General features: G+C 40.5%; 1 protein-coding gene across 1 annotated transcript; it reads right to left on the reverse strand.

Annotated features, from left to right (window-relative positions):
* Window positions 1-1,294: 1,294 nt before the first annotated feature.
* ATP5F1A (ATP synthase F1 subunit alpha) lies at window positions 1,295-9,980 on the reverse strand. Its single transcript, XM_004317665.4, has 12 exons — window positions 9,827-9,980; window positions 8,236-8,314; window positions 6,799-6,968; window positions 4,808-4,981; window positions 4,554-4,720; window positions 4,200-4,348; window positions 3,728-3,879; window positions 3,395-3,619; window positions 2,781-2,888; window positions 2,528-2,672; window positions 1,647-1,797; window positions 1,295-1,507 (listed from the first exon to the last, which is right to left on the reverse strand). The coding sequence occupies exons 1-12, from the start codon at window positions 9,884-9,886 to the stop codon at window positions 1,426-1,428; spliced, it is 1,662 nt and encodes a 553-aa protein (XP_004317713.1). The 5' UTR covers window positions 9,887-9,980; the 3' UTR covers window positions 1,295-1,425.
* Between the last annotated feature and the right edge of the window lie 1,893 nt (window positions 9,981-11,873).

Raw genomic sequence — 11,873 nt, forward strand, 5'->3', positions numbered from 1 at the left:
ACATATGGAAAAGAATAAAAAACGACTTCTGACCTCTACACAAAAATACAACTCCAAATGGATGATGATGGTCAATCTTTTATGTCAGCTCAGCTGGGCTATGGTATCCAGTTTTTGGTCAAACACCAGTTTAGACATTGCCGTGAAGGTTTTCTTTTTTGGCCACGTGCCACTCAGCACATGGGCTCTCAGTTCCCCCCCCAACCAGGGATCGAACCTGCTCCTCCTGCATTGGAAGCACAGAATCTTAACCACTGGACCGCCAGAGAAGTCCCATGTGAAGGTATTTTTTTAGATGATTAACACTTAAAAAGCAGTAGACTTTGAGTAAAGCAGATTACTCTCCACGTGGGCGGGTCTCATCCAGTTGAAAAACCTGAGGTCCACCATGGAAGAAGGAATTCTACCCCCAGATGCAACTGTTCCCTGGGTCTTCAACCTGCCCATCTACCCTTTCAAACTTGCCAATCCCATAATCTCTCTATACAGCTATGTTTATGTTTTATTTCTCTGGAGAACTCTAATACTGAATTAAGCTCAGATGACAAAGCAAATCTTTAGAACTCTTAGTAGAAAATATAGTTATCTTTCTGACTGTAAAAATTTCCTAAATAAGACCAAAAATACTAACCATGAAAACTTGATCACTTAAGAACTGCAGCTTATAAAAGGTACGTTAAAGCACACAATGAGAAAATATTGACATGTTCACAATTTTACTCTGATACCTCCTTTCTCAATTTTTGTCCTAATCTTTCACTCTTCACTTAGCTTTTTATTTCCTTGACAATTTTAGTTGCCCTGTTCTTTTCCTGCCTACAGTACCTCTTTATGCAAATTAGTCTTCTGGGAAGAGAAGTCAATCAGACTTTTCAACATTATCAAATATGAACTTTGCCACATATATACAGTTAGTGAATTTCTTTTTAATCAATCACAAAGCACTCTAGAATCTTACAAAGAACTCAGTCTCGAATATTATGTGGGCCTGCTAACTTTATAATAATCAAGTAAAAAAAGCTAAGAAACATGTTTACCAATTCCTCAAAGTATAATCTCCATTCTTTTTAAAGAATCTATAGGGCTTCCCTGGTGGCGCAGTGGTTGAGTCCACCTGCCGATGCAGGGGACATGGGTTCTTGCCCCGGTCCGGGAGGATCCCACATGCTGCGGAGCGGCTGGGCCCGTGAGCCATGGCCGCTGGGCCTGCGCGTCCGGAGCCTGTGCTCCACCACGGGAGAGGCCACAGCAGTGAGAGGCCCGCGTACCGCAAAAACAATCTATAGAAAGCCACCAAGCAATAATGGAACCTTTATTTTAATGTGATTACTGTACATCTGAAGTATTGCAATAATCCTTTTATAAATGGAACAAGAAGAAACAATGACAAAACCAATCTGGCATTTGATGTGAATCCACAGGAGTTTAAGCTTCAAACCCAGCCAAGAAGTTTGTTACAACCTCTTTCATCTTTGCATCTGACTCTTCTGAGATCTTTCCATCAGCCCTATTTTGAAAACAAAAGCAGATCAGTTCTGACCTGGATAAAAATTCAATGACTAGCTTAATTACAGAATTCAAAAGAATTTTAACAAGACTTTACATTTTAAAGCTTACAAAAAAGAAGACATCAGTTGTGTTCATACCTGATTTTGCCCAACAGGGTTTGATGTTGGCTGATAACATGAGACAAGAAAGCATTCTCAAACTTTGTGATCTTGCTGGGCTCCAGCTTATCAAGATACCCCCTGACACCAGCGTAGATAACAGCCACTTGCTCTTCAATAGCCATGGGAGCTGAAAAGAAATAAGTGAGTTGCTCAACAAATAAATGCCATGTTTCCAAAGTCAGAGAAACTTACTTTTTCCACAAATTATTAACACGTGTCTACAGATTGCCTACTTTCACAAGTGGAAACTCCACATCAGTACTCCTTCCCACCTCCCCACCCTGAATCAGTTTTTTCCTCATAATGGTAAGCCTTGAAGTGTAACCTCTGAGCATATTCCATGAGCACTGTATATCATCCAGCAGCATTTATATTCTTTTGGGTATAAATAACTTGCTGAAATTTTATAGCAAGGTAGTACACACTAACATTCTTTTTTTTTTTTTAATTTTTTTTTTAGGCCGCACCCGCACAGCTTGCAGGACCTTAGTTCCCTGACCAGGGATCGAACCCAGGCCCTTGGCAGAGTCCTAACCACTGGACTGCCAGGGAATTCCCGACACTAACATTCTTTTAAATCTGCCAAATTCCACAATCATATAGCCAAGAGGGCGATGGTGGGGAGGAATGGAATCTACTATGTCTTAACTCCCAAAAGAAGGGTATTAGTACACCTTTCCTCACATTTACATTCAAATGGTAAGGACTGTACTTTAATTAACACAGGTATCAATCACATTCAAAAGACAATATCTCTGATCAAAGATTAACAGCACATATTCTTATAAGGAGCTATGCGATATTCCCAGGTCCTAACACACAGTAGGAACTTGACCAAATGGAAAAGTACAACTCACAATACTGTCCTTGCTTCAGCAACTCAGTCAAACGCACACCACGACTCAAGAGTTGTTGAGTGGCAGCATCGAGGTCAGAACCAAATTGGGCAAAAGCAGCAACCTCACGATACTGAGCCAATTCCAGTTTCATGGTACCTGCCACCTAAAATACAGAAATGGTTAATTCACACGATACAAAAATACTTACCTCAATGACACAGACCACCATACACTTTGATTTTTAACCTAATGACAAAGTGATGCAAATTACCTGTTTCATGGCCCTGGTTTGGGCAGCAGATCCAACACGGGATACAGACAAACCAACGTTAATGGCAGGACGGATACCTTTGTAGAACAATTCTGTTTCCAAGAAAATCTACAATGTAAGGAAAATACTCACGCTTATTAGCAGGCCTAAAGAAATCAACTATTTTCAAAATTAAGTCATTGTAGCAAATGCTGAAGCCAGGAAGAATGCTAAATGTCTTATAGTAAAGAGCTCCTCAAATCTTTCACAACCCAATCAACCTGCATATTCTATTGCTGAGATTAGGAAATGTGAGTGAGATGAGAAAAGAACAGGTATCATATCTATATTGAATCTTATACAGGTGAAGTGGTGTGATTTCTCCAGGATTTGCTTCAAAATTATACAGGGAAGAGAACAGTGGGTAAAAAGAAAGCAAGAATGAAGTACACTATACCACGAATTGATAAATGGGTGCAATATGTGGGCTTTCATTATACTATTCTCTTTACGTTTGAGATTTTCCATAATGAAAACTAAAAAGCATTTAACAAATTAGTTCAAAACTACTAATCTCAACCAATGCCTTCAAATCATCCGAAGCTTTCACACTTATTTAATCATAAAATCAATACCTGTCCGTCAGTGATGGAAATGACATTCGTTGGAATGTAAGCAGACACATCACCAGCTTGTGTTTCTATGACTGGTAAAGCAGTCAAGGAGCCACCACCAAAAGCATCGTTCATTTTGGCTGCTCTCTCTAGCAGACGGGAGTGTAGGTAGAACACATCACCAGGATAGGCCTCACGACCAGGGGGTCGGCGGAGCAGCAGAGACATCTGACGGTAAGCAACAGCCTATGGTATAGAAAAGGGTTGTGAAGTTCACCTATTAGACAGAAGCTACATTTGTCAACTACCACTGGGGCACTAACATACAGAGTCTAAAAATACATTTCATTTGACCTGTTTGGATAAGTCGTCATAAATGATCAAAGCATGTTTGCCATTATCCCTAAAATATTCTCCCATAGAACATCCAGAATAAGGAGCCAGGTACTGAAGTGGGGCAGCATCCGAAGCAGTAGCTGAAACCACAATGGTGTACTTCATGGCATCTGAGAAGAAAATAAATTTTAAGTTTTATATGGTTATCAATACTGTGATTTTAGATTAGAGACTAGAATAAAAATTATCTAACTGCTTTACTACTGTGACTTACTATTAAAATTATCCAAATACCTTCTACTTCAAAGAAACTGACAGAACCTTAAGTTAGCTGCTGTTTTCTACTAGTTTTTTACATATTACTTTTGTATTGATTTATATTAGAAACTTCAGCTCATTAAGGAGTAATTAAAATCAGCCTACATTAAGCATAAGCTATCCTAAGATTAGCAGCATCCCAGATAACAACGAGACTACAGTTCCTTAATACCTGCATCTGTAAGTCTCTTCACCAACTGGGCAACAGTGGATCTCTTTTGACCAATAGCAACGTAGATACAGTATAGCTTCTTCTTTTCATCAGTTCCATCATTGAATCGTTTCTGGTTAATGATTGTGTCAATAGCAATTGACGTTTTGCTTTGAAAAGAGAAAATAAACATAAATATTACTAAACACTTCAAAGGATCCCCCAACTTAAATTTCACTCCTCTTCCTCTTCCTCCTCACATCACATTCTACTCTCTCCTGGATATCCAAAGTATTTACCATTCCAAGCCTAAAAGTAATCTTTCCACAGAGCAAATTTTAGTTAGAACTTTTCAACAAGCTATCAAGTCTTTACCCAGTCTGTCGGTCACCAATAATCAGCTCACGCTGACCACGACCAATTGGCACTAAGCTGTCCACAGCCTTAATGCCAGTCTGCATTGGTTCCCGCACAGAGATTCGAGGAATGATCCCAGGGGCTTTCAGACCAACTCGCCTTCGGGTCTTGGAACCAATTGGACCCTGTTAAACGATAAAAAGAAACCCCAGACCAATCAGTTTGGCTCTTTGTTAGAAGCTACAACCACATCTAATAAATGTTAAACCTACCTTTCCATCAATGGCATTACCAAGGGCATCTACTACACGACCCAACAGCTCCTCGCCGACCGGAACATCCACAATAGCCCCAGTTCTCTTCACAATATCTCCTTCCTTAATTAGTTTATCATTTCCAAACACAACAACACCAACATTGTCAGGTTCCAAGTTCAGAGACATACCCTATACAAAAGACACAATTGAATACCCATGAAGCTTGAGTGGCACTTCTTCCCATATACCTACACTACATATGAAAATAGAGGGAAAGAGTAATATTGACTTTTCAGATCTGGTTTACTCGTGAGTATTTTTCCAACGAAAAATCTTCCTTAGTTAAGACTTCTAAAACAGCAACACGTTCCCTTGAATAATTATAGGTTAGAATTATAAGCCTAAGAAGCACCTTATCACATCCTCTAAGAACTAAAAGCAGCAAAGAAATTGAACAGTTTTAAGCTTTTTCTACTGCATTTCCTTTGCCTATGGTTTTTGAACTGGGTGCCAGTATGAAATAAAGCGATGCAGGTCAACTGGGAATTTTAAGACATGCTTGATTCACATCTGTGAGAACTCCATGAACAATTTTTAAAAACTATCTAGTCAGAACCTGTACCCATCAGGTTAGTAAAAAGTTAGATTAAAAGCTACTTAATCAAGAACAAATCTATATAATATGACAGTGCTGGGTCATCTCTCATCATTACAATCATATTTCAAAATGGTAAGACTTTAGGTCCCTAAATCACAACCAAAGCAAAAAGGCTAGTCCAGGAACTGACTCTGGTCAATAAATGAAGCTCTGGAGAATTACTTACACTAAATACAGAGGAATATCATGGAATATCATCACAGGTACAAAATCTTTAGTCTGAATATCTGATGTTCAACAGAGTAGTCACTAATCACATGTGACTATTTAAAATTTAAATTAATAATTGCCCTGTTGGGACCTCCCTGGTGGTACAGTGGTTAGGAATCCGTCTGCCAGTGCAGGGGACACGGGTTTGAGCCCTGGTCCAGGAAGATCCCACATGCCGCGGAGCAACTAAGCCTGTGCGCCATAACTACTCAACCTGCACAGGTCACAACTACTGAGCCCACACAGCTAGAGCCTGTGCTCTGCAACAAGAGAAGCCACTGCAATAAGAAGCCAGTGCACCGCAATGAAGAGTAGCCCCTGCTCGCCACAACTAGAGAAAGCCCATGTGATGTGCAGCAACGAAGACCCAACACAGCCAAAAAAAAAAGCTAAAAGGAAATTCAGTTCATCTATTTCAGCCTAACCTCTCAAAGATATATACACTATAGATGAGAGGTTAAATTCTTAGCCAAGGTCTGAGAGCTACTGATAAAACTTTCGGCTCCATAATTAGTCTTCCACACCAACAGGCTCTTTTTCCACACTGGACACTACCAAGCAGACCAAGAAGATCTTTCCCCCTGTGTGATTAGTGGATAATCCTACTGCCCCTGGTCCACCTGGATATCATGCTCTGCTTTCATCAGAGAACCCGTGACTCCTACAACTTTTCTCACCTTACTGCCCAACTAGGCTCAATCTAATAGAAAAAAGTAGACTTGTATCATTAGAGAGCTTGATAGCTACATCACTAGCTCACTTTTCAACAATAGATCCACTCTTACTAGAAATACAAAGTCAGTGGCTTTCAACTTTTCACCGGAAATGAATTTAATTAAAATTATCAAATGCTTTCGTATAGGATGACTTGAACTTCTCAAAATCTGGGTGAAGATTTACTCAGTTTTATATTTCAATGCTAATGTTTACAACTTATGTGTAAATCAGTCCCTAGGGTAAAAAGTTTGATTAACAAAAAATTTATTTTTTTCACAATCAAAATAATGACAAACACAAACAGTGAAGCAGATTCAGATTCAAAGTTAAAAAAAAAATCTTACACAACCTCTGAATTACTAAATGAATTAACTGAGGAGACACCAATGTTAAAACATCAAAATCTCATTTTATAATTCACCTTTAAACCTGAAGAAAACTCTACCATTTCTTCTGCTTGAACATTTCTCAGCCCATGTACACGGGCAATACCATCACCAATACTTAAAACACGCCCAGTCTCTTCAAGGTCAACAGAGGTATCAGCTCCAAGAATACGCTCTTCAAGAATAGAGGACACCTCAGCAGTGCCTATTAAGAGAGGACAATTCCATTACAAAAAGAGCCTGGGCCAAAGACCTTTTCAAAACTCATTTCCCTAACAATATATAAACTAGAGTTGTGATCATAATAATTAAATTGCATTCTAAAACATAATGTCCAACATTCTTTTCAAAAAAGCTTGATACCTACCACTATGAAAATGAATCCAAGTGACTGAGAGAAAACTTCACGAGACAAATGTAAACCAGATTAAGGAGCTAATCAAATTAAGCAATACCCTTAAAATAAACATTTCCTATCTTGTAATTCTTTGGTTTAATCTCTAGGAAATCTGTATTTATGTTAAAATTTGAATATAACTCAAACTAAACTCTATAAAAAGCATATTTTTAAAATGCAGTGTATTTTAAAAAGCAACTCTTTGGGAGTTCTCTGGTGATCCAGTGGTTAGGACTCTGTGCTTTCACTGCTGAAGGCGCAGGCTCAATCTCTGGTCTTGGAACTAAGTTCCCGCCTCGCAGCCAAAAAAAAAGGGCAACTGTTTAACAAAGTGTAAGTACAGGTATCCCCCTCTTTTTGAAAGTTCCATTTATGCCATTTCACTTTTACAAAAAAGGGTAATCGCTTCTTCACACTTTAGCCATTTCAGCTAAGGAAAGGTTTCATTAGAATGTTCCACTTTCAAATAGTGGGGAAAACCTGTAACTTTTCCTTTAAAAGGATACAGGTACTATTCTTCATCTCAGCATGTGGGAGATACCTAACTTTATTTCAAATGCACATCTCAAAAGAAATTCCCCAACCTACAGCATCTTCCTAAACTTACCTCCTCACCTCTCTATTGCATTTACAATGTGCAAATTCAGACTGCCAGGTATAGCTTACCAATTATTGTCTTTGAAAAACACAGAGGTAAAAATTACCTGTTTTTTTTCAGTGTTTTTTAGGAGAGGAAAAGATTCATAGATCAGAAACGGTGCCCACCACCTGACATATACTTTGTTTCCACCAAAGGAGCATTCATTATGAGAAAAAAAAGAACCTGTACTAACATCAAAAGAGAAATACATAATTATAGTTCATTTCACTAGAACAAGAGACCCTACCAAGACAGGGCTAAATGGCTCATTATGGGTTAAGAATCTGAGATACCATAGTAACTAAAATTGAAAGAAAACACTAACTAATGGAAAAAACCCAAAACATCCACAATAGGTATGTAACCTACGTAACTTCATTTTTCACTTAATCGCAAGGTAGTAAGTGTGGTGTAGACACAGAATTAACAACTTACCAGTCTTCTGAAGACGAGAGTTAGAGGCATGGAGGTTCCTTACAGCAATGAAGGATGACCCCAAAGCATTTTTGGAGACCTAGTGCAAGGATTTTTTTGTTAATTTAATTTTTTAAAAAGCCTTTATAAAACTAGCAAGCTTAAACAAACGCAGGCTTGGCCTGATCAAATTATCAGCGTAAATATTAACCACCTGAGAAAGCACTTTTGATCTATGTGAAAATTTATTATGCAGCTCCTGGTACACAATAAATATGCTAAAAAAAGCAGAGCATATTTTAAAAAGCAACAGCTAACAAAATATCTTTCTTTTTAAAGGCATCAGATAATATTATTTTGACTTTAGATATATTTCAATTGAGTTGCGGAAATTCTCAATTTGATAAACTGCTTCCTAAAAGGGGCAAATCTCAATAGATTTTCTATTTCAACCTTAAAAATAAAAAGCCTGTAAATGTTAGAGTTTGATTAGAAACTAAGAGATATGGCACATGCACTTTTTAAAAAAAAAATGCCAACAAATGTCAACAAAGCTTGCAGTAATCTGGACCCCTCCTCCTTCAAGTTGAAACACTGTGGTTGGTCAATGTCAATTCTGAAGACACTTCCTTCTATAGGACCTGGATGAAAATCATTAAAAATGTTTTTTTTTTTTTTTTGCTAACAGAAATCCAAAACGGTACCAAAGGTGGTTAGGGTAGTAAAATGACCAATATATTTATTTCACCTCCCAAACTGAGATTACTCTTAAAATGAAAGAACAAGTAAAAGTGTTTACACAGGACCTAAAAGTTATTTCCGTAACTCCAAGTGATATTAGTAATGAAGGGCACTGACCTCCACAGGTTTTTTCCAACCTATGTTCCATTTTATTCTACTTGATTTCTCAAACACTAACGATTCCTCAAGGAATCTTAAAACACGTCAAAGCACCACAAAGGAAAATCTGCCTGACTAGGACAATTTAGAAGCCAGCTCCTCTGCTGTCAAGGTATCGGCCGCAGTGAAATGCATATTTGCACCTGTACGGTGTTTTCATGATCGTTTCACTATTCAGCACTAAGAGACCGCCTACTGAAGCATTCAGAAAGCCACCTTCATTTATTGATGTCCTCTGAACCGACCTCGGGGAAGAGGTGGAAGTCTGGGGCCTGCTGACCTTCAATACAATGTCAGGCTCCCCAAGCTCGCTTCAACCAGGCCTGACAACAGTGCTCTGACCTTCAACGAGGAAGTCCCGGAGAACCAGCGGGACCGAACCTCGCCGTTTCGCAGCAGGCCTCGGAAAACTAGCGCCCCAGTCCTGACCTTCACTCAAGGCCTCTCTCAGACAAAGACTGGATTCCTCCGGAGGCGCCATCTCTGGATAACACGAAGGTCACTGCCTCCCCTGCAGCACTCGGCACCCTCCCGCACGGGGCGACCAAAGGGCCCTTCCGCCGCCAGCCCAAGACAGCCCGAGTGGCCAGCGGAGCAAGATGGCGAGGGCCGCCACAGCCCCTCACCCTCCGCGCAGAAAGAGCGGCCGAGCCCGTGCATCACCACCTACTGCCGCCGAGCCCCCTCCCTGCCGCCGGGACCCCGCGCTCACCAGCCCGGCCCGCCGAGGGAGGGCGCGGGCCACGGCCGCGGCGACGCGCACGGATAGCATCTTCGCTGCTCTTCCTCAGGTGCTTCCTCCGAAGCCGCAGCCTCTGGACTGACTGGGACAAAATGGCCGAGCTGCGAGGAAGGTCAAGGCGGCAGCACACGTGACCCGGAAGTACCGCCCCTCCCCCGGACGCGAATCTGCCGGTAATTACTTTTTTTAAGTATCATTTTTAGATTTGAACCTCCAAATGATTAATTAGACCTTTTGCCAGCCTCGGCCCAGGCATTGGTTACCCATTTACTTTGATCTTTCGCGTCGACCTTATGGTTGCCCTGGGCGACCACATGGGTAGCGGAACCGGCCAAGAAGCAGTTACCAGACCGCATCCCGGCAGGGAAATGATGCTGGCGTCACCCCGTCCTGGGGCGCGGCTAGCTTGACCGTCAGGGGGGTTGATTGTGGCGGGTCCGAAGCTACAGCTATTAAACCTTGGTGATGTAGGTGCAGTAAACAGTAATTTCAACTGGGCGGTTTGGCAGCAGACCGTTTCCTGCTGGGAGAATTAACGCGGATTAATCCGCAGATCGCTGGCTAACACTCCAGACCCTCTGAGTCAAAAACTGGGGGCAATCTGAATCTTTGAAAAGCATCCACACCATGCTAGATGATATGATAAGCACTCAAATTGGAGAATCGCAGTTCTTTTAGATTCGATCTAAAAGAATCCTGTTTGCGAATTAGAGCAAATTGTTTTTAAAAAAAAAGTATAACGAGCATGGGGACCTCCCTGGTGGCGCAGTGGTTAAGAATCTGCCTGCCAATGCAGGAGACATGGATTCCAGCCCTGGTCCAGGAAGATCCCACATGCCACGGAACAACTAAGCCCCTGCACCATGACTACCGAGCCTGCGCTGTAGAGCCCACAAGCCACAACTACTGAGCCGGCGTGCTGCAAATACTGAAGCCCACGTGCCTAGAGCCCGTGCTCCGCAACAACAGAAACTACTGCAGTGAGAAACCCGCGCACGACAATAAAGAGTAGCCCCCACTCACCTCAACCAAAGAAAGCCCGCCTGCAGCAACGATGATCCAACGCAGCCAAAAATTAATTAATATAAATAAATAAAAGAAAATCGGTTTAAAAAAAAAGTATAACAAGCACAAATTCTAATAGAGTGGTTGCCAATCCTGAGAAGAATGGTCCAGAATCAAAAGTCTCATTCGAGAGTGGGCTAGGGCTCAATTTTTCCTCTACAAGCAACTAGTTTCATGACAGTAGGGACTTTACTTTTTCATTTGAAGTAAAAGGGAAATGATGAAAATAACTTTCTATACCAACCCAATGAAATCAGGGCGGGACTTTTGTTCCTCCTACAGATTTTTTGGTGATATTGAGATTTTTGTGATATGTAGAGAATTTGGCGTGGGTGGGGGGATGTTGGGTATTTTGTGATAGTGGAGACTATTAACGTTGCCTTCACTTGCGGCTGTACTAAGAAGGATCTTTCAGCTTCATCCACCAAATCCTGGTTTACACAAAACCTTAATTTGGGTGGGGCATATAAATATGGGTTATAACAGTCATCTCCTAAAACAGCTTGCAAATACTATATGGCCATCAATCCCTTTCTCTAATATTCTACTTTCTTTTCAAGATGAGCCATGGATACATACGACAGTCCTCCTGGAAATTAGGTGTAGGAACAGGTAAAATTTTGGTTTGTAAAAACAAAGTTCAGGAATATTTTGTAAAACTTGTAGTGATGAAAGTGGACAAAGGGCAAAAAGATAACTTTCCCCACCACTTATCTGGAATTTAGTTAATGAGCAGATACATATTTAACCAAAACAAACAAAAAAAGAATAAGAAAGCCATACAGTATGGTGCTGGCTAGTTAGTTGAATTTCGTTGAAAAGTTTAATCATTTAAAATAGGCATATGACTTAGGAAAAAGATATTTGGTACTAAGTTATCCACAATTTGATGTTAAACCACATATCACAGAAAGTTAAGTCCATGGTCTACGTTTCCTAATGTAACAGTATA

Source organism: Tursiops truncatus, chromosome 13, assembly GCF_011762595.2.
Source record: "Tursiops truncatus isolate mTurTru1 chromosome 13, mTurTru1.mat.Y, whole genome shotgun sequence".
Lineage (NCBI taxonomy): Eukaryota > Metazoa > Chordata > Mammalia > Artiodactyla > Delphinidae > Tursiops > Tursiops truncatus.